Source organism: Rhyacophila brunnea, unplaced genomic scaffold, assembly GCF_057557595.1.
Source record: "Rhyacophila brunnea isolate RB1 unplaced genomic scaffold, BYU_Rbru_1.0 scaffold_4, whole genome shotgun sequence".
Taxonomy (NCBI): domain Eukaryota; kingdom Metazoa; phylum Arthropoda; class Insecta; order Trichoptera; family Rhyacophilidae; genus Rhyacophila; species Rhyacophila brunnea.
The window spans coordinates 11,699,703-11,723,821 of NW_028233068.1; the positions used below are offsets into that span (position 1 = coordinate 11,699,703).

Below are 24,119 nucleotides of genomic sequence, written 5' to 3' on the forward strand. Positions count from 1 at the left end.
CCCGGAGCGGAGGAACTCAAAAAAGGGTCCGCTCCAACTCTCTGGTTGCGGTCCCGACTGGCTGATACCGCTCCGCTAGTGCACTGTTTTCATCGTAATAAGCCTCTCGCATTAAAATTTGTTCGTTTCACTTCAATTTCCATTGAATGAACATATTATTATAGCCAAGGCAAAGGCAATTTTTTATTGTTTTACCATATTAATATGAAAATTATATTGTTTTACAAATATTCACACTAAATATTATATTTACAATTGTATGTACACGTGCGTTTTATGATTGATAAAGAGAACTCGTTATCTAATAAGAAATAAAACATTTGTTTTTATTCAATATATGTACCTATATTTATAATATAAATATTTAAAAATGAACGGTTTAACAATCTCTGGAAATCAAATTGACAAACTAATAAAAAACCCACTGCTTGATAATTTTTGTGGACTAACCCACCATTAATTATCATTTATAATTCTCAACAATAATTGATCCAGAAAAAAACTATGTTGAATGAATAAATATTTAAAATTAATAATAAAATATAATTGATTCATAATGTGGCGTGATTTGCCGCTCTCTCTTTTCAATAGGAATTGTGATAAGATAAAAGCCTCTTGGAGTATGTCCATAAGATGACAAGCGGTCGAACACGATGATCCACGATAGTATGGGGCGATATTGTTTAGGATGCCACTGTGGTGGACATAATTGTGGCATCTCACTTGAATAAATTATCTGGGAATCACCTTTGATCGGACACTCTCCTATAACCAAAACCAACACTGTATTAACATTAAAATGAAGACAACGGCCAGGAACAGTATTTTGAGAAAGCTAAGCGACAGTACGTGGGGAGCTTAACCACACACACCCAGGGTCTGGTCTGGCCCCTGGACTACGCAACTCGCATAATTGTAATTTCGACGAGATCCTACAATCCGTGGAAAATGGTCTTCGCCAACTTCTGGAGCGACACATTGTAGATATTGAAGATCTGACACAAGGAAAAAGAACCTGAACATATCAGTCGTCATCAACTTTCTCAGCTGAGGCTTACAAAGCCAAAAAATACGGCTGCCAAATTATATCTGTGGGATTTTTATAAATTCTTGACATCTTTTTATTTGGGTTGGTTATACTGGTATATAAGATGTTAATTTATCAACGCATGAGTTACCATGGAGGAGAACTTTGTATGACTTGTAAGTATGCGGATTGACTGTACCGAAGCCCGCAATGGACTGCCTGAGTCGGTACTCGGTAATGCCACATATCGCTTCGCAGGGGTTCGCATTTCATGGGAATCCTCCGTTTTGAGGACCCTGACGGAGATCTGTCGTCGATTAGTTGACAGAAAAGATTAGTGCCACCAAAGGGATTGTGCGATAGATGTATTGGGTCCATGTTGGGTCCTCTTGAGGTATCAGGACTGAGAATATATTTTAAATACTGAAGTTTTCAGAGTTTTGTAAAATATTTTTGTTAAATCAAAAATATATTCATTTTATATTGTTTGTTATTAATAGTTAATTGTTTTACTTCTTTTATTATGTATATTAGAGATGGGAAAACTGGTCGATTTTGAAGACTAAGTATACTTACTACCAGTATAAAAAATACTTAGTATAGAAACTTGTTCCAAAATACTTACTAGTATTTGGAATACTATATAGAGCGTTTGGCGTGCGTATGCGACAAAAGTTTCATACTCAACTGAAACTAAAACCAACTCCATATTAGTTTTTGAAATACGTATCGGCTCAGGGAACTCAGACTGTGTATCAGCTTCAATAGAATCGCTAAAAATATGCTGAGATCCGCTTGTCGAAAAGTCCCATTTATTATAAAATTTTATACACATTTTTAAATTTATGAGCTGTTTTTCTGTTGGGTTACAATATTCTTGTTAACAAAAATGAATAACAGTGATTATTTTTAAATTTTAAACATGTTTTGAGCGGTCATATAACAAACCTAAGCCTGTGCGTCATCTCACCACTGTGCTGAGACACAAAATTTATGACCTATTATTCATATACTCGAACGCAATAGACTAATAAATATACATATATTCAAGTGCCATCTCGTTCGCGCGCATTTAATGTCAATAGTGTTGAAGAGTGCACAGAACAGCGGCTCGCGATGATATCATCACAAGTTTTTTGGAATAAGTTTATTGGGCCACACATACTGAGTATGGGTAGTTTCATCCGAAACTTGAGTACACAAACTAGTGACAGTATTTCCAACTCACCTCTAGTGTATATGTTCATTTTATTATGTTAGTAACTAGTAGGTAATTAGTAACTATTCATAGTATTACATAAAATTGATTAGAATTTAGTTTTAGATAAAAAACATGTTTAAAAAAACATACTTTTTATGGAGACTTAGAATTCATACATACCTACATTTTAAATCTAGAACAATAATTAATCAACACATCGTAAATACGTCATCGCATAAATAAAGTGGACATTTTCTTTACTAACTGCATCAGTACCGACTGACTAATGGTCCCGCCCCCCCCAAGAAAAGAAAATTTATACACGGAAAAGAAGTTTTTCCATGTATAAAAATTTGCTAAGATCAAATCGTCAAAGATTGACTTTCGAAAATTTGAAGCATTATTTTATTATTTACTGTAATAAAGCGTTTTCTGTTTGTGAATAAATAATAAATTAAACTGTTGAAATACCTATATATGATTTATTGCAGTGGCGAAGACTCCATACTAGGCGATTATTTATAGCCTACCTTCTTAAGAAAAATAGTTTTTATTTTCATATTAACGTATTTATATAATCACAAATAATAATATATTCAATATGCCCCAAAGACATCTATCGTATAATTGTCATAATTTTACGATCTTTTCCCATATTTCAATAAGCACCATCTATGGCATCTCTTTAAAGCTTAAAAAAATAAAACACGCCGCGTTTCGCTTTACATATTGTATAGGATTATTTTTGCGTTAATCGACGGGTTTTTCAATATGAAGTTTTTTTCTCATAATTTCAAAATGTCTGGCGTCCCGCATACAAATGTACAAGCTGTTTCGTTAGCGCTTGCGTCGCGAGAGCGCTTTTATTCAAAATAATTAATAAAAAGATAATTTAAAAAAATTATTTCTATGGCATTAAATCACATAAATAGTATTGATTGTTGTTAAAAATATAAAATAATTTATCTCGTGATTTTTATTTATTCATTAGTTCACTCGTTAGACAATTTAGATATCTGATATTGTACCTACCTAAGTCTGTGTTTTAAATATAGAAGTATTTTAAAATGTCTAGTTTTACGGGTTAAATTATATATTGTTATGGAACATAATACATATACAACGGATATTTTTATATGATAGGTAATATATTTTGAGCGTATGTTACCTTTATAAATGTTTAGGAAAGTACATAAGTAATTCAAGCTAATTGCTTATTTTTATGAACTAATTATAACAAACCAATTAAGCTTTTGAAATTTCTTCGTTTTAGCGTACCTATTCAACAGTAGTAGTATTGGGTTATCTTCTTATTTCCCACAAATATATCTGACATGCATGGTTACTCCCACAGCCTACCTCTTTCAAAAAGTCACCCTTCGCCACTGTTATTGTAATTCTACTTATTTCTACTCTGAGGTCCGGAGCCAACCCCCCCTCCCTCCTGTTTGCGTGCCTAACAGTGCACAGAACTATTTTTTGAAATTGACGACTAAAAAATATAAGAACTAAATATTCATATAAAAAAACTATAATTTATAATTTTTTTTTAAATTCTGATGATGACATTTACGTCACTTTTATACTATGCATATAATTATAGCCCAAACGAAGTTAATTTAAACAATGTAAAACATATTCATTTGTTCAGTCTATTATAATTTACACCATGATTCATAATAACAAGGATAATTATACCTACATAATATGGTTGATATTAATTTTCCTTAAGGATAAAGTAATATAGATTAGTTGTTTGGTCAGATCAACGAGGTCACGTTTCCGTTAACCTCATAGCAATAATACTAAAGACTAAAGAGATATGGTATTCTCCAGCTTTAATAGTGTTTGTCAAACGTTTTCACCTGACAGCACACTGGAGAAGGGGAATTTGTTTCGTGACATAACAAATGAAAATCCTCGTAAAAATTAAACATACGTTGTTGATTATAAAATAATTGTATTGTTTCATCAACACTTACGATGGGACTAATGGCTGCAGTAATCGAGGACATTCATTCACTCCAAACCGAAATCCAAAATATTGACATCTTAGAAAATGTTGGTTTGTCTACAGGAGTGTTTTCAAATCTATAAAAATTCTCCACTGTTAATGTCATTTGATAATACAGAACAGATAATAAATAGAATTGCGATAGGCTATATACCAATACAGTAAATTTTGACGCAGGGTTTTGAATGCGCGAGTGTCCCACGAAAATGAACCACGCACTATAGACGTGCAATAGTGTGTGTGTAATACACCAATATTAAATGAGCTTCAATACATAAACTGAGAGCAGTTGCCAGTATTCAACGTATGACGTATTCTTGACACGTGTTTAAATTTATCCCGTATTCTTCCTTACTCGAGATCAGTCGCGTGCTTCACCTTACCCGTTAGGTATTTCACTTTTGATTATTTCTGAGTTCTCTGTTTGATAATCAAATGATGGAAAATATGTAGAAAATTATGCAGAGAAGTTATCTTCTGCATTTCTGATTTTTTTAAAAATTTGTTTGAGTAATCGTTTACGCCTGGAAAGAATTCACAGACTTCTTATGTGGCACACCTTGAGGCTTTCACGGCACACAGGTATTATTATTAATTACTTATCTATGAAGCGTTATACCATAATCTTGCTTCTCAGTACGTTTACTTAACTTAGACACGACACAGATAACCATATTTTCTACTAAATTAACTAAAAATATTGACTTTATAATATTTCGCATAAAAAATTGTATATTTTAGCAACACGTACCAACGGTTTTGCCCTAAAACAAAAATTTAACGTCTTCACTTTTAGCTTCACTAATTCGATTATACATGTCTTATATATTATTCTAATGCACATTGCGGAGACTATACGTTTGTTGTTGTTATGTTCAAGCCTTGATAAGAAAATATGTCCTTTTTTGACTTCAGCCATGCATACACTAGAACAGGTATGGCAAATAGTATTTGAACGGCGTGCCAAAATAAGCCGATTTTTTTAAAATTCGTGGTGCGTGCCATAAGATATAAAAAAAAACAATTAGGTACCTATAATTATAACTATATTGTTTATAAGTATTGTGACACCCCCGTATGGTCCCCATTTGGGGATGTCTCTGTGTATCTGGAGAGGCCCGAATCGGTATCAAATCCAACAAATAGTAAAGCGCTAATTACGAAAATAAATAATAATAATAATAATAATAATAAGTTGAACAATATTTGCAATGTCGCCGCTCTCGTTGAAAGCGAAACACAAGATGGCAGGTAATATGCTGAAAACAGCCAAATAGTACTCACACACATTTCGTCCTCCGTAAAATAAATTTTTAAAAATGTAACTGTTATATAATATTAACGTAAATATACCTTGCCGTTTCCAAAACAATTCCGGTGTGTTATTTGTTCACCTCCAAGTCCTAAAATCCAGACGAAAAACCAGACAACAAAATAAAAGTGACAGCTTGCTATTCACATTCGAAAATGGAGGGAATTGATAGTATATAAGAATATAAGAAAATAAGGAAATATAAAAACATTTACTAACACACTAATTTTTGTTTGAGGTTTTTTGTTTCATGTTATTTGCGAGTTTTTTTTATATCAGGCTAATATTTAGTTGATTGCAAATTAATACATGCTGCTGAATCTTCATTTGCCAACCTATTTCTAGTCTTAGAATGTACATGATTCAATATAGAAAAAAATACTTTCACATGAGTAGGTACGTGGAAGAGAAAATGGTCAACAACGAGAATGCTACTTTTCAGATATTTGCTTTTATTTTATATTTATCCGCTATAAACGTTTTGAGTATTGAAAAATAAAAGGAATTCATTTTTTGATGTGCCGTCGAAAACTTTTAGCGTGTCAAGTCGGGCACGCGTGCCACGTATTTTCCATCAGTACACTAGAACCACTAGTAGACGTTGCAAGTCACGTGTTCAGCACAGTGACGTTTTGAACATAGATCGGGGGTTCTGCACACGTGGCAGTTTGGTAGAAAATTATGCAGCATACGATTGATGTCCTTTTATCATAAAAGTTTCAAGGAAAAGTTGGATGGAGGGGGAGTGATAAATAAGGATTAAAAAAATACACTGACTGGGCACTATTTTATTTTGCACTACATCACAGACTGTCGTGACGTGGTCCACCACTGGTGATTTAAAACAAATGTTCAATAGCATAATATTATGCAGAAATTCAGTAATCTGATGATAATCATTATCTATTAATTATGTATAGTCTGAATTAGAACCTTGAGTATAATAATAATTTAATATATGGAAACATTTTTTATAGAGTAAACTAGTGCTTCTCAAACTTTTTCATACCACGGTCTCCCCGATATCAGAAAAAAATCCAAGGCTCCCCTCCCCAAACATTTTAGTCTTAAGTAACCAACAGTATTTTATTTACCATTAATTATGGTACAATTCGGTTCACAGGAAGCCAGGCGGGAACCGCGCTGATTTTCATAGCCGATTTTGGCAAAATTCATAAATTCAAGATTGAAAACCTAACAAATAATCCAGTATATCAGCTATTTTCAAAAATTATTTGCCGCTGGCTTCCCTTAAATCGAAAAGAACATTAATTATTATTATAGGTACATTTTTATTAAAAATAATAAAAGATTTCGTTTCTAAAACAAAAATTTAAAAAAAAACCAAAATTAGTTTCAAAACTATTAAAGCTACAGCCTACAAAAACAATTTAATGAGAGGGGTATGAGTGCATATTTTTACATAATAAATCAATATCCAGTACAATATTTGAAAATAAATGCTAATTCTCAGGGTTGAAAGACACGACCTGTGTTTATTTTTTATTACCAGTAATGAGGAAAATGCTGTTTCGCATAGGTAGGCATGTTGTCGCAATTATGTCAATATAATTTTTGTATAATATTTTATTTAACGGCCCACATGCCCAACGTAGGTCAAAATGGAGCTTTATGGTATTTTCAAAGCCTGAACATTCCTTAAACGTTGTAGATAATCTATTTATATACTTTTGAAGTCTTATTATCCTTTGCCTTTATATTTATTTTATACATTTGATGACTGCATAAAGTATTTTTGTTACATAGAATAGTATTCTTTTAAACCTCTCGATCTTCTGTTTTAGAATATAGTCATATTTCAATACATCCATGTGCAGTGGTGTTTTTCAAAAAGATTTTTTCTATTGATTACAATATATTTTCTGAGAAGTGTTTTTCAAAATTAAGTATGTTCAAAAAAAATACACCTCTCGCGTGTCTCCAGCACGCACGACAGTTTAACGACAGCTCATGCATAAGAAGATAATAATTATGTTAAGGAAAATATTAATATTAATTGGAAGTAATAAAGTACCTCGTAGGTCACTTTATTGGTCAGTTCAATACAAAGGTTTTTTCGAACAGGTAAGCTTATTGATAAAATAACTTAGTGAAGCAGTTTTGTTAACTGGTATGTACTTAATGATATTATTATTGTTTCTGTTTTTTGCGAGATTTTTTATGTTGAAACTATGGTGGAACTATCTAACCATTAATATGCGAATATTCAACTTTTCCTCTTGCGAAGGAATTATGCAGAGCTGTGGGTCTATTCTATACTTATCGAACACTAAAGTGATAAATAGTATCAAACTTAGGGTAGGTTTGTATCAAAATACTAGCACTTATTGTAACAATTACACGAAGTTGGTTTTTATTGTTGCAATAAGTGCGATATTTTAACAGCAGCAAGATAGGTGCTGTTAAAATATAGCGCTTATTGCAACAATAAAAACCAACTTCGTGTAATTGTTACAATAAGTGCTAATATTTTGATACAAACCTACCCTAAGTTTGATAATATTTATCACTTTATCACTTTAGCGGTCGATAAGTAGAGAATAGACCCACTGGTGTGATTAAGAATGTTATTGTTGAATGTATTTAAATCAAGTCTATTGCATCGCTTTCTCTCGCTTGCTTTTTTTCTTCCCAAAATTATGATAATGCAGTATGGATATTACGCTAAATCGTTTTGAAATAAACATTTTTTTTTCATTACTAAGCAATATTAGAAACACGTCATGTGAGCTCACATGCTATTCGATAATAAAAATTGGCAGCCTATAAAAACATTGTGTTAATTATCTGTCATTAGTAGATATCTTCCAAACCACTAAAAACAAAAAATACGTTCAGCACGACGTGACTGGAGATTGTGTAAATTTTCATACAATAAAAAAAGTTTTATCGGTCCAATCGGTTCAATTGCCCTAAAGCCCAGTTGAGATTATGTAAGTATTTTAGTCTAGTGGCGAATGATTTACTTACCAGTAAATGTTTTAGTAACTAAAACTGTGCGAACGGAGTGCATTAGTGAGTGGTGTATCAGGATAAACAGAGTACAACGTCAAGTAAAAAATATAAATTAATTTGTAGTTTTCAAATTAGAACTTAGAATAATAACGCTTGTATATGTCCATGGATTTACTTGCAGCAATAGTGTGTATTTTAAACTATCGCGATAATAACCGTTTACCTTCATTAGTAAGCGAGACGTGATGTTGTCATTTTATGGTACTATTTGACAGTCGTAAAAATCGGTTAATCTCAAAATGAGCCTCGTGAGGACACGATAAATATTAATTATGAGATTTTCTCAAAGCTTGGGTGTTTGAGATTGTTTCACGTACCTATATTTCTAAATACACTCATGTTAAACTTATTACTTTCATTGGACCTCTAGACCTGTTGTAGTGTTAAGAAAAATATATAATTAAATGACTATAAAATCTTGTTACAGAACCATGTTAACTTCAAGATTTATACGATGGATGGGTACAGTATTTTCCCTCGTTGTGGCTACTGCAGTGTTATCTGACGCCGGTACAGTCAAATCTTCTGAACCAGAAACCAAAGAAAGTATGTAAATTAAAATTCCACCATTATTCTCAATAGGATTTCGAGCCTAATACGCAAAGTCATTGATTAAAATAAGTAAATGAAATAACATAGGATTGGGCACAAGATATCACATTAACGCACACAAATTACATGCTGCGATAGGAAAAATGCTGCCTTCAAAATGTTATTCTTACGCTTTCACTATCACTTATTTTATTTGATTATGGACACAGAAACCGCTAATATAATATATCTACCTATATTATGTCAATCATTATTTTTTTCGTCTGATAAGTACTGTTGATGAAATTATAGATATCATATTCGTCTTGATTTATTTGAAATGCACGAGGGAAAATATTCGACCGTAGAAAGGAAAAAGAGCGTGACCCTTTAGTTTAAAAAAATATGTGTATTTGCATAATAACGTAGTACACGACTAAATACACGTCATGTCCAAGGGATGTAAGCTGCAAATAGGTACAGATTTAATATTTAAATTTAGCTAGCAATTTAAAAAAAAGAATGAAATGACATGGGAAAAACCAATTACCCATAATTTTTGTTAGTTTTTTTTAAATAAATTAACTGAATGATTAATATCAAATTAGGAATTTAAAAGGTTATGTCTATTTTACAACGTTTTTATTAGCTCGTATTCTTATTTGTCCGAAGGTTCTTTGTCCCGTACAAATCTTGCAATTGATTTTTAACTAACTTTCCGACTAGCTAGACATTTGAAACTTTTAGAATATATCAGAACACGATATGTATTTTTTTTAAATACTTTTAGCCATCTTTAAGTAGAATTGAATTCATTTTCAGTCAATTCTGTTTGTATGAAAAGTTATTTCGACACCATTATTGGTTGCTAAGCGGATGGTTTTAGCAACTAAATTATTAATATATACGTGCTGATACCAGATGGAAATCTCCCACAGGAGACTACCTCAAAGGGCGGACCGAACCATCATATTTCCCAAAATACCACAGCCTACGTCCACTCTTCGCGGTGATCGCAACCCTCGGCCGAGCGGAACCCGTCTCCTTGAAATTCAAATTCGTCAAACTCCCGCCAAAACAGACGCGGTCTATCAAAAACGGCCGCTCGCGCCGCCACTAGTCAATCCGTCGGTAAAAGAGAGAGGTTCCCGACCGACGGATGAACATGACGCCGCCTGTCAGTTGAACGCGCGCAAAAAGCTCTCTTACCTCAACCGCCGAACCAACAGCATCGACCGCAAAATCTCTTCTCGCCTTCGCTCGCCTCGGACGCGAAGCCAAGCCAGCATTCCGGACAGCCCGCCAAAAAGACCACATCTGACATCGGCAGATCGCCACGCCGCAAGCACTGACTCGCCTCGGATGCCAAGCAATCAATCAGCAGCCCAGCCGCGACACCACGTTGCAGCCCGCCAATTACCAACCGACCGCCAACGACGACAATAACCTGTATCGTATCTGTAACGACTACCCTGCAATACGATGAAATAAACCAGCCTTGACCAAATACCCCGTGCGTTTCTGTCCCCCACCCCCGCTTTGACCTTGACGTTATCACGGCCTGCCATCTCCGCTTCAGAGCGCGCAGAAGGCCGGTGATAAGTTGATCGCCGTCAACGTGGGGCTTGTGGGCAGGATTGTGTCCACCGGAGCCAGCATCGACCCTGAGATACGCCAGCAGAGTGAGTACAACTGTGAACTTCCTCAAGCAGTGACATTTGCGAGTACTCACTCTACCGGGGGAGAAACACACGGCCGGTATTTACAATGTCAAATTGACCTTGTTTCGCGCGTGCAATCGCAACATCGAGACACGCGGCGATACGTTCCTCGCAGCGGAAATGACACACGAGATCGCGCGGAACGTACTCCCGCAAGTTCATTCGATGTGGAAAGCATAGCCAGACACTGCTGGGGGGCCGCGCAAAAAACCGCGTGGTCCCGAAACCTGGACATCAGCACTCCAGTGGCGCCCGACAACAGCATCATGGACATCGGCTCCATCGCAAGACGTGACAGCAGCATCGTTATGTTCCTCCGACCAGCGGTATCATCCGTCGACCCTGGCCCACGGAGGAATACGTAAGATGTCATGGCCAACGGCGTCGCGACGCTACACGGAGATGCCCCGGCTACCGACGCCGACGCTCTTCGTGACCGACGTCACCCAGCACAGCGAGGTGCCAGCCAACGGCGCTCGTACCTCAAAACCCAGGCGAAACATCTGCCACCAGCGCGGATGTCTCGCCTAGCATAACCACTAGCCTTATCAAGCCTAGCGAGTCTTAACGCACTGGAAGACGACACTCCTCGCAAAGACCCAAGGTCAAGCTTCAGTACCAAACCCCATAACCAGCCGCTTACCATTTGGCACCGGCGTTATCACGGAGTGCCCCGGCGCGACGCCCGGCACCTTCATGATATACCTTACGGCAGACCGAGGTTGGTCGCCTGGTCTCTGGTTGCCCAACCGGCGGTGACCAGCAGATACATCAGACACCGCCTCAATCGCCGACGGCCCAAGGCTACATCGGATCTGCAACCTGAGGGACCAAGAAGACTGAAGCGGAAGCCAAGATTCCAGGAACGCAGCAAGACCCCCAGCATTAATCGACCAACAAGACAAACATCCGACGCCAGAGAGGATGTCACGCCCGCCTTAAAACTACGACACCTATGGCCAAACCGCTTCGACGCCTTGGACGTGCGAGAAGACGACGCTCAAGAACTCAAGGTCCCACTTCCAACACCAGACCCCATCACCAGACGTCTATTCTTGGAACCGGCGCTATCACGGAGTGTCCCTGACTGACATGTCTGACACCTCCGCGAAAACCTCACGAGGAAGCTGAGATTGGTGCCCTGGTCTCTAGTCACACAATGGCGGCGACTAGCAGGCGCAACAGGTCCCACCTCACTCTTCGACGGCCCAAGGATGCGATGAGCTGGTCGATTCGAGGGAACCACCATGTGGAAGTGGAAACCTCAGCAGTTTTGACACGAAAGAGCCTCAAGCACGCCAAGACCATCGGACGCGTCAAAGCTGCACAGAGGTGAACCGGCCCTCAAGGACAAGCGACGGTAGGCTGATGGAAAAGACGACGGTTCGGTCGTTTCCCGGAGAGGTCGTTTGATACCAGATGGAAATCTCCCACAGGAGACTACCTCAAAGGGCGGACCGAACCATCATATTTCCCAAAATACCACAGCCTACGTCCACTCTTCGCGGTGATCGCAACCCTCGGCCGAGCGGAACCCGTCTCCTTGAAATTCAAATTCGTCAAACTCCCGCCAAAACAGACGCGGTCTATCAAAAACGGCCGCTCGCGCCGCCACTAGTCAATCCGTCGGTAAAAGAGAGAGGTTCCCGACCGACGGATGAACATGACGCCGCCTGTCAGTTGAACGCGCGCAAAAAGCTCTCTTACCTCAACCGCCGAACCAACAGCATCGACCGCAAAATCTCTTCTCGCCTTCGCTCGCCTCGGACGCGAAGCCAAGCCAGCATTCCGGACAGCCCGCCAAAAAGACCACATCTGACATCGGCAGATCGCCACGCCGCAAGCACTGACTCGCCTCGGATGCCAAGCAATCAATCAGCAGCCCAGCCGCGACACCACGTTGCAGCCCGCCAATTACCAACCGACCGCCAACGACGACAATAACCTGTATCGTATCTGTAACGACTACCCTGCAATACGATGAAATAAACCAGCCTTGACCAAATACCCCGTGCGTTTCTGTCCCCCACCCCCGCTTTGACCTTGACGTTATCACGGCCTGCCATCTCCGCTTCAGAGCGCGCAGAAGGCCGGTGATAGTGCGTTACTTTGGAAATCAAAATGACATTTCAATATTATTTCTATCAAGTACAAATTTTTTTGTTCGTTTATATTATGATTCAACAGAAAATTTTAAAACGTTGTATATAAAAAGTTCTTCTTATCTTGTAATTATTGTATTTTAACTTTGGCCGAAATCCATAACAAAAACGTTTTTGTGCCTCCTATAAAAATTGATTTGTGTGGATTATGCCCTTTTTCCTTTCCAAAGTTGAATTATGTAAATGTGCAGGGCAACGCGAGACACGTAGAGGCACAGCATTGTAGTGGACGTTCGTAGACGCAGGGTCATATTTGATTCCAATTGCATCCGATTAGAATCACCAATTGGATTTGTTTTATCTACATACATCGACGTCTACGCACGTCGACTACAATGCCGTGTGTCTGCAGCCTTAGGTGAGAGAAAATATACACGTAAACGCTAATACTAATTTTGAAAAATTAAGTGACAGCAAGTAAAGGAATCGTTTATTTTAATCGGATCTTGAAAGAAAACAAAATAAATGATAATATTCTCATAATAGTTTGACAGATGCTTACAGTGCAGTACTAGCATAATATCGAGTATAAATAAATTATTATATTAAACGCATTACAATTAATTTGTAACAGGTTGATGGAGAGATACACAGAAGTAGAGTATCCTCCACCTACCCTTGCCATTTGGAATATATTTTTTTGAATTAAAACATGAATAAACCAATCTTGGAATTTACTAATACAATTATACGGTTGCGTATACACACAAATCTTTGTCACTGTGTACAATGGCAAGGATCGGGCAATGGTCGGATAGGAAACACGATTTTGAAAAATATTCTGAAAAATATTTCTGGAAATGTCGATTTCTGAAAAAAATTGACATTTTAAATAATTTATGTTGCAGAACTAAGCCGGATCTAAGAATGATGACAGGTGGCACTGCCACCTGGTATTTTTTCTATTAAATAAAGAATTGTTTAATGTAACACCGTCGCGTCTTCCCAATGGACCTCTAGTTCTCAATCGGGGACTCAATTAAAAACATCAACACATTTGAGCTATGGTCAAATACTATGTCTAACAGGACAGCATCACACCGGAGCGCTCGTTAATTTTCTGAAAATATCAATATAGTCTAATTTTATGTGTGTTTTATAAAAATAAGTGTGTTAGATTTTTTGTTATGTGGCCTATCTAGCCCAAACTGTAAAATTATTTTTTCCACGAGGCAATAGTTTTGCCAATTTCACGAATAGGAACGGCGCTCCGGTACGCTCCGGTCCATTTCGAGCCCAGGTGCTACAGGGTTGACATGAAAAAATGTGTAGGACTCGGGCTAGACAAAATTGCGTTACTAGTCTCTGACTGGTGCGTGTAGGGACTCCAATCCCGGAATCCCGAATCCCGGGATTGATAAACATAATCCCGGGATTTCGGGATTGATTTTTTTATCAATTTTTATGGAAAATAAAATAAAAGCGAAAATATAACAGAAAAAATACTTTTAATAAAAAATAACTACATTAGAAATAAACTGAGTTTGAATGAAGTTTGATTTATACCCATGTGTAGGTTGCCGATTCATTTTATTTTTTCACATAAATTATTAAAAATGGAAAGATTGGATAAAAACAATGCTTCGCACTTTTAACAAAGTAATTCCACCATAATCTCATACGTGTTACGGCAGTTTCATATTTGGCTGACTAATTAGATTTATGAAGCGGAAAGGCCATAAGTACGCCATGGTTATTTGCTTTACTATTTTAAATCTCGCTAATCCATTCATTAAGTCTTTACTATAACAGCAATCTCCTATTAAATTCACATTATTATTTATATTGCAATATTATTTACTCCGTTAAACTTCTGTATTTCCAAGATTGAATGTATGCGATATTGACAATAAATGTCTTAAATAGTATAAATTATACTAGATTTATTTTTGACCGATTTTATCAATGTTATTTGTAAATATAAAAATTTTGTATTAACAATGGAAAAAATGCCAATCCCGGGACCAGTCCCGGGATCCCGGGATTGTGAAATTGTAATCCCGAAATCCCGGGATCAGAATTTTGGCTCGGGATTGGATTCCCTATGCGTGATATTAGTAGTAGCGGATCATATTACAATATTGATGTCATTTGTATTTTTTTATAGATTGCGTGGCTTCAGGAGGCGCGGAAGGTGTATGTACACCATACTACTTATGTCACGATGAGCGAACTGATGGCATGTTGTGAGTATTCAAGCTCGGCACTTCAGTTTAGTAGAATATATTTTTGAATATTGTATATTTGTTTCAATGCATCTGGCGGCGCTTTTCGCAAGTGGACTGTAATTTTAAGGATGCTGTGGATTCCGAATCCAGGGGTGGGGGCGATTTAACGGGATGCCAGACACTGACCTTTTATGATGCTGATGATGGCTCTGTGGTCTAGTTGCAATATCACTCGCGCGATATTGTTTGTTTGGGTTACCCGGTGCGCGGCACTTGACGGTACACTGTTTTTGGATGATATGAGGTTGATGAATGATGATGATAGATTGTATGAATAATGAACGCGACGGTCACTCAAACCGCAACAGACTTAGTGCAATGAAGGTTGAACAGATATGTTTTGAGTTAACCTTTGAATCACGCTATAGGTAGGAAACGACGGTAAAGTTCAACAACTTGCCCACGTCCGCTGCCTGGTTGAGCATTTCGCAAGTGGACTGTATTATTGGTTGAAGGTGATGCTGGGAATTCCGGATATAGGGGAAGGGGGTGATGAACAAGAATACGAGGCACTGACCTTTTGATGAGATGAGGGCTGGCGCGCACTGGCACTGGTCCCAGGTCATACATACACGCACTAGTTTGTTTTGGGTCACCCTGTCAGCGGCACTTGTTTTGGAAGATTATGATATTGATGGATGATAATGATTTGTATGTATTATTGAACGAATGTCTTTCAGATGTGTTTTGGGTGACTCCTGAGTTAATCTGTATTTTTAATTAAATTGCTAGCCACGGTAAGCTGTCAGAAGCCCGCTCGTGTCGGCTGGCTGGTAGTAACTGAATGTCTCCTTGCCACACGGTCTCTCATGACCCGTAATTGCTCATTGGTTGTCTGGTGACATATGGGTATAATGACCCGTGACTGCCGGTCACTTGGTCTTGTGACAATATTACTAGGATTTGAGGGAGGTGGGAAGTAAGGATTACGGTCACCACAATCTGGCGCAACCAGTATCGTTAGAGTAGGCTTTTGAATTGACACTGTCGCGATCACTGACTTGGAAAGGCTGGTTTTAAATAACAATTTTTGTTTTTTCAAGTATCGAGCATACTTGCGAGAAGGATTTAGATGTATGCTGCCCTGCTGACTCAATACTATCTGATGACAAGCTACCCAAGTCCACGTCGAAGAGGGCAGTCAATAATGGTACACAATGGAAGAGAAGAGGGTGCGGCAAGACGAATCCAAATGGTGTAGGACCATCAGAGATTGGCGGGGGAAAGGATGGCCAGGCAAAATTTGGAGAGTTTCCATGGATGGCCGCCATTCCAATGTACGTATATTGCAGTAGCGAAGGGTGTAGTTAGGCTGTTAAGATCCACAATAAATAGTGCACATTAAATTTTGTTAGTCATACGTATTTGTTTTTATTGAACTAATACTACAATTTACGGGTGGTATTGGTTAGTTTTTAAAAATCAATCAAACCCTGCCTAAACCTAACCATAATAGTTTTGGTATATTTTGGGCGATACGACAACTAATTGTGCACGCTTTTTCATTCATACTTATTAGTTTTCGTTTGATTAAGAGCACATATTGCATTTATATTGTTGTTTAATTTTTTTTTAATTCATTAAGCCCTGCCTGAACCAAACTATAATAGATAAAACATATTATTCTATCTATAAAATATTCAACGTTATGTATGATTAAATTGCATAATTTTAAATATTTTATAGATATACGAGTATTTTTGACTATTATCTATTATGTCTTGGTTTTCGTAGGGTTTACATGAATTTTATAAACTAATCTACACCATCTGTAAAGTGTAGTCTTATTTCAATGAAAACAAATACGTATGACTGACAAAGTTTAGTGTCCACTATTTATCGCGGATCTTAACAGCCTACGCCCACCCTAAGCCACTGGTATTTTGCATAATATAGTCATCGCAGGTGTAATTTATTACAACACTTTTAGTTAGTTATAATATGTCTTGTCGTTTCAACATTTGTCGCATCACCATGTCATGTCTACCCCCGTTTCTTTAAAAAATATTTTTACAGGTTACACATAAATTGTATGTATTACATTTCGCCGTAGCATAGTTCAAAGTGAGCCGTGTCAACGGAGAGAGATGGCCGTATAGCATTGAGATCAAACAATTCGCATTGTTCCAAGATTTTAATATGTCCAATACACAGAACAGATTAATAAATATAATTCCGATAGGTTGTTTTCCAATCCACTACATTTTGACGCAGGGGTTTAATTGCATGAGTGTCCTATGAAAATGAAGCACGCATTATAGACGTGCAATAGTATGTGTTGCAACATTCAATACACCAATATTAAATGAGCGTCTTGCGAGAGCGAGAGCAGTTGTTATTATTCGACGTATGAAGTATTTTTGACACGTGTTTAAGTTTATCCCGTATGCTTTCACACTCAAGATCGGTTGCCTGCTTCTCTACACCCGTTAGGTATTTCAGTTCCCACTATTTCTTAGTTTCCTGGTTCAATAACAACATTAATTTGTTATTGATTGGTATGGAATATCCGATAAGAACACTTTCATTATTATCAGATATTTGATATATGTACTTACGACTTGGCACTTACGAGCACCAACCAGAATTGTGTTTTTAATTTACTTAACTAGGTACCTATTTCCTTCTGTCTTTCCATTGTGTTCAGGTGGATTTTATTACGTATGTTCTTTTTCCGATAAAACCGCTCACGGTGAACGATACGGCCAACACAGGGAACTGAAATACCTAACGGATGTGCAGTAACAGGCAACCGATATCGAGTGTGGAAGAATATGGGAAAAACTTAAACACGTGTCGTAGTCGCTTGTATTTCGTTATGAAAACTGCTGTCGGTTTATGCACTGACGCTGATTCAATATTTCTGTATTTAAAGGTTGCAGCACATACTGTTGAACGTCTATAATCTGTGGTTCATTTTCGTAGGACACTCACACATTCAAATCTCTGCGTCAAAATGTACTTTATTTATTTATTTAAGAATACAAAATATTGTGGACATAACAAATCTAAATTCAAGACGTATACAACATGAGATTTACATTATAAGTCAAATATTACCCTCACAAGAGAGAAGAATAGAATATAGAAAAATGCAAAGTACATCATTGAAAATGTCTATGTCTTTAGGGAGCGCATTCACTAATCTTCCCTTTTACTAACCCCTCTCTAATGATGCCTGATAGGCTTGACACGAGGATCTATTAATCTGTTCTGTGTGCCAACTGAATACGTACGAATTTCCGGACACGATTTTTAGACAGATGCGTATATTATACAGATTAATTAAAACACTTTTAAATGTAAAATTTTAGTAATTTGTATTAATTTTTATGTTTCATATTCCAGTAGGTACCAAGTATCCCTGATAGCATTGCACTCTCCCGCAGTGACATTGCGTTTGTATTTTCTATGTGTTTCCATTTCATTTGGATGTCTACGTTTCATCCTGTAACGCCCCAGTATTGGAGCATAGGGCAAGTACAGGGTCGCGCCTACGAGTGAATGAAAAATTAACAACTTTACTATTCTTCATTTTTGTGCCTCTCACTCAACTTTTCTATAATTATAGTATGTGTACTAAAATTTTGGTCCGCGTACTATGTCCGATATAATAATGGTATAGTACGATGAAAATACTATAATTTTGAATAGGTATCGGAAAAATAAATACTAAAATTTCGATATTTCGTACTATGTATAAGATTGATGAAAAGTACTATAATTTTGTGATATAAGAAAATCTGGCAAACCAAGAAAAAAAGGTTAAAACAGCCTTTGAATTTTTAATTTGACGGGTTAAAATGAAATTTATTGAATTCGCCTTTTAGCATTTCTGGTCAGAAGAGGTAGGTACATAAATAAAAAAGCCCTCGAAAATCCCACACTTTGGGAAACACATTGCAGAGTATCGTGATTGCATTCAAATGTCCAAATGTCGTAAACGACACGTAAGCCAGGTAAAACTTACAAAAGGTGGGATATTAGTGTATGTTGGCTCTTTTTGAGGTGGGGCACCATGGGGCACTAACATTTTAAGGTAGGGCATTGTCCGTATATATAGATTGTATAGAGTCTTCGCCAGTGCCGTGTATGTAATGAAAGATCGTTAACCATCTACACTCCTGGAAGTGGGTCGTTTTTGACTGCGTCTTCATGATATGCACATGAATTTTATATTTTAGACTATCTACTTCAAATTCTTCACAATTAATGAGGTGCGGAGCTTCGCTTATCCATCCAAGAGTTGCTGTAACACTAAGAAGATGCGTATTTGACGAAGATGAGGATTTGAGAGCCGGTGATTGGAACGTTGGAGCCATTAACGAAACTCTTCCATACCAGCAAAAGAAGATCGCTAAAGTCATCTTCCACGAAGGTTACGAAAATAGTAAGACTTTTTATCATCTTCTAAATTCTTTTATTAAATTGCTCCAAAATGTTAATTAATTTTTCTGGAAAAATCGTCTATCCGTCTTCGGTTATTGAAGGTTTTCCATATTTTAAAAACAGTTTTGTGCAATATCTAAATATAAAAAACACTATAGTTAAGTATTTTATGTAATCATTTTTTCTTTTTTCGCGAATTTGACATTAGTGTATTGATATCTCGAGAACTCATCCGACCCAAATTTCTGTTTGAGATAAAATTCGAGACATTCTCTTAGTTTTTATTAATACAACAATTTTCACTAGTAAAATTACAAAACTCCCTTTTCGATCAAAATTAGTTACTATTTTTTCTTCCTCAGAAAATTCAAGGATTTTCATTTCATACCAAAGTCGGCTTCTTTCTTTATTCGTCTCGCATTCCCCTTTTTACTTATTTTTTCCGAGAAATTGAATCGAACTGTCGAGATTATCATTGATAACCTTTTGAAAAATGAGAATTCTCGAAATTTTGTGAAATTTATTTCCCGAGATTCGAGATAAACCATGCCTGAATATTTCTCGATAACAACCTTTAGCCATTACCCACTCTTTGAAAATTTTCGTTGGGCTCAGATTAAGTTTTCTAACCGACAAATAAAAATTGATCCAAAGGTTTTTTTTTCATGATAACAGATCGACGTGGGCGAAAGAATGACATGGCACTGTTGATCCTGGAAGATGAATTCGAAGAAGCTGAGAATATCGGAGTCATCTGCTTACCTCCTCCAGGACCCGAGGCACCTGCTACGAGATGTTTATTATCAGGTTGGGGGACTACTCCTCAGCAGAGATTTCCGGTTGATGTTCTTAAAAAGGTAGTTATTGTTTGAGGGGTTTTCTTCTTGACGTGCACCAGCTCTTTCAAGTAACCCCACAAAAAAGTCAGGGGCCATCAAATCTGATGGACGGTGAGGTCAAAGGAAATGTGAATTCATTGGAATGAGTCGTTTATCAAAATGTTCACGTAGACGCTCCGTTGTTGCTTTGACTGTGTGCAGTGAGTCAATCCTCCTGAAACCATATCTTCAGATTATTCTTGACTGCCAGTCGCAAAAAGTTATCAATCATAGTTATATACGGAACACTGGCGGGTTCTGGATAACTTTTTTTTATACCATAACACTAAAGCAAGCAGTACATCTGGGGGTGGGTAATTAACGTTGATAATTGCCCTAAGATTTTCAGTGTCCCAGAATCTGCAATTCATTGGGAGATTAAGTTCATGATTATGTTTCCATTGGGAGGTATTCTAACAATAATATGCTAACTGTACTTTAGTTGAATTGAGGTAAATAGACCGTTTCAAAAAACATCCATTTCTTGTAAAAAAATCTATTAATAAAACCTCTGTTGGTAAAACCGTAATAATTCATCGAAATATCACAGGGGTGTATCTAAGTGGTAAGTAGATTCCTGCACACTATTCTCGGCTGCTAGTGCTGTAATAATTTTACAGTGGCAATTTTATTTTTCTACTAGCAGAAGCAACTCTCTTACTTGGTTTTGTGTCAAGCTTGGTGTTCTTGGTCACGATGTTTCTAAAAACTCAGTAGGTAATTAGAAAAATATTGGAATTTTTGTAGCCCATGAAAACGTATCCAGTGCCGCCATTATCACCCATTTTTTTTGAAGTAATACTTCTTTTGGCGCGTTTGGGAAAACAGATCAGAGTGTATTTTTGGCGTGTGAAGCCGATGTAACGCATTTGGCGTGTGACGGAAGTTAAATTTCCGGAATGCATAAAATCGAAGTAAATGGTTAAAATTTAGAGATTTAATTTTTACGTAAGAAATTTGTGTGTTATCAAAGACATTTAACAATAATAATAATAATAAGTATTATAAAAAATGAAGTTATTTTAAGATTATTTTTTATGTCTTTTCAATCGTACTTTTAATCAACGTACGATATATTGTTACAACTGATACAACACCCAGACAGTACCGGCAATGCTATGGTCCAACTTAGTCCAAACACGTTTCTATATATTTATATAGTTTATATGTATGTTTCTGATCATTGATTATCACTTTTCAAGGTTGAGCTACCAATTGTCGACAGAGTGACGTGCAAAAAAAACTTGAGTAGTTTTGCTACGAGTACAATGGTTGACGAATCGTTCATATGTGCTGGCGGAGAACGAGGATTTGATTCATGTCCAGGAGATTCTGGATCACCGCTCGCTTGCCCTTATGCTGTGAGTTCATTTTATTTCATAAACATTGTTCTCTTTTCTCTTTATTCACATTGCGACTTTATACATAATAATGTATACAGGACCAATCGCAGAAATATGATGTTGATGAATATAATAATTACAAGATAAAAAGAACTTTTTATATATCACGTTTTTAAATTTTCTGTTGAATCATATAAACTTGACAATCCTATGAATTAATAATTTAGGACAAATAAGGCAATAATTGTCAACAAATCATTTTTTTGCTATTTTGCAACAAACAAACAAATATAGAATACTGAAATATCATTTTGATTTCCATGGTAACGCACGTATATATTAAAAATTTAGTTGCTAGGACCACCCCCTTAGCAACCTTTGGCATCGTGTTCTGATATTCTAAAAGTTTCAAATGTCTAACTAGTCGGGAGTTAGTTAAAAATCGATTGCAAGTTTTGTACTGGATAAATAACCACCGGACAAACAGAATACGAGCTTAGAAAAACGTGGTAATATACAACATAAATGAAACACTCAGAAAGAATTATTAAATCAAGAATACAGATACATAATTTATTATTAGTTATGAGCAAAAAAAAACATATTCTAAAAAAAAAATTAAACCCGGACTGACAATTATTAAACATGGAAACATGCTTTGCCTACTGATTCTCTGAATGCTGGTTGTCCAAATTCGAAAGAAAATAAAATAATATAAATTGTGGGGCGCGAGTTTAGACGTCATTCCCGAAACGCCGTTCGCGGCCGACTAGAGTCTCTCGGGGCCGCGCTACTTTTGTGACTTAATTTTGCGCTACGCCTGTGCGTTTTTTCGTAACGATCCACCCGGGAGGTCAAGACAAAAGCATGTATTCATGATAATCGATGGTATAAGTTAGCAGGTCACAAGAATAAACGACTTGAAGTGTTCTTCGGTGTATTCTGCTGTCCTGAGGAGCATTGATATCGGAGAGGTTATGTTGTTTAGTTTTAGTTGGTAACTACAACAAGTCGAAAATCTTTCTTTAACACTGCAACCAACAGGCCACGATATCCAATGACAGTACCGTGGTAGTAGTAAATCAGTGGTGTAATATTAGCAGTGAAACAACTACCAATTCTTGTAGAAAACTACTTGATATATTATCACCTCACCGGAAATTAAGCCCGGAGTACCGGATGAGGAGCCAGTGCCTTACGCATTGGATTATGTGGCCCAGTGACGTCCCCTGGGGGTAGGCAGATTGAGCGTCGTTTGGAGGCGGCAGTTACTCGAAGGGCGGCAAATCGAGTAGAATAATTAGCTATATATAGAAATAGGTAGGTACCTAAACTTAGTAATAACGGAAATATGTTTCCATTAAAAAAATTACCTCACTGGTTTGAAACAAAACGTATTAATTAACATAAAAGGTTTAACAGGACTATAATTTTTTTGTTGGGTTTGCGATGTCTACTTTACTTCCGTTGTTCTTGGGCGTCACATCATTGATGACCAGCAATGACACGTGCAGATTTGCGAATTATATTTGAAATATAGGTACCTAGGTACATACTTACCCAATTAATTTATCCAGATATTTTTGCCAGTCACTCTCGAGTTTTGCAAGTTGCCAGGTGTATTTTTCAATGTATCTGAACCGTGGACTCGTTATATTGTCTATTGAAGTAGAGATGGCATTTAAATTAGATTTAGTGGTAAGTATGTACCTATATATTTTGTTAGTTGTATCTATACAACACATTCTTAGATATTAGTGTCATGAAAGGATCATAAAAAATACTGTATAAAACAATTGGGCGGCATTTTGTCTAAGGACGTCACTGATGTGGCCGCATCGTTTTTGTTCCCCACTCTTCTGGTAACTGAGTTAGGTGATTGATTAAATTAACGTATGTACTCATTTTGTTTTCAGGAACATTTAAACAAATACATGCTAAGTGGCGTTGTTTCGTGGGGGAACGGAGAATGTGGAAGAGGATTACCAGCAGGGTACTCCAATATTGCCTTTCATAGAGAGTGGATTGATGCTAAACTTGAAGAGAATAATATAGATATGACTCCTTTCGCGCCTTTTAATATGTCATTATAAAATAATAAAACTAATATCTGCATCTCTAAGATGATATTTTAAGCCTTTTTTTCTAAATATTGAATTTACAAGCCTTCTGCGAAACTATTTTGTTTGCTTCTCCAGTAATCTTTTCATTTGGATATAAAATACAAACTGTAGTGTTTATCATCATAATATTTTTTTCTTCACATACCCACTTATT

The 24,119-nt window shown here is 36.8% G+C and overlaps 1 protein-coding gene across 1 annotated transcript; it reads left to right on the forward strand.

Annotated features, from left to right (window-relative positions):
• Positions 1 to 7,614: 7,614 nt before the first annotated feature.
• On the forward strand, positions 7,615 to 24,087 carry LOC147066897 (phenoloxidase-activating factor 2-like). Its single transcript, XM_085954073.1, has 8 exons — positions 7,615 to 7,639; positions 9,018 to 9,136; positions 15,112 to 15,190; positions 16,276 to 16,509; positions 19,417 to 19,622; positions 20,297 to 20,478; positions 21,702 to 21,860; positions 23,759 to 24,087. Exons 2-8 carry the CDS (start codon positions 9,022 to 9,024, stop codon positions 23,933 to 23,935), a joined length of 1,152 nt encoding a protein of 383 aa, XP_085810199.1. The 5' UTR covers positions 7,615 to 7,639; positions 9,018 to 9,021; the 3' UTR covers positions 23,936 to 24,087.
• The last annotated feature ends 32 nt before the right edge of the window (positions 24,088 to 24,119 follow it).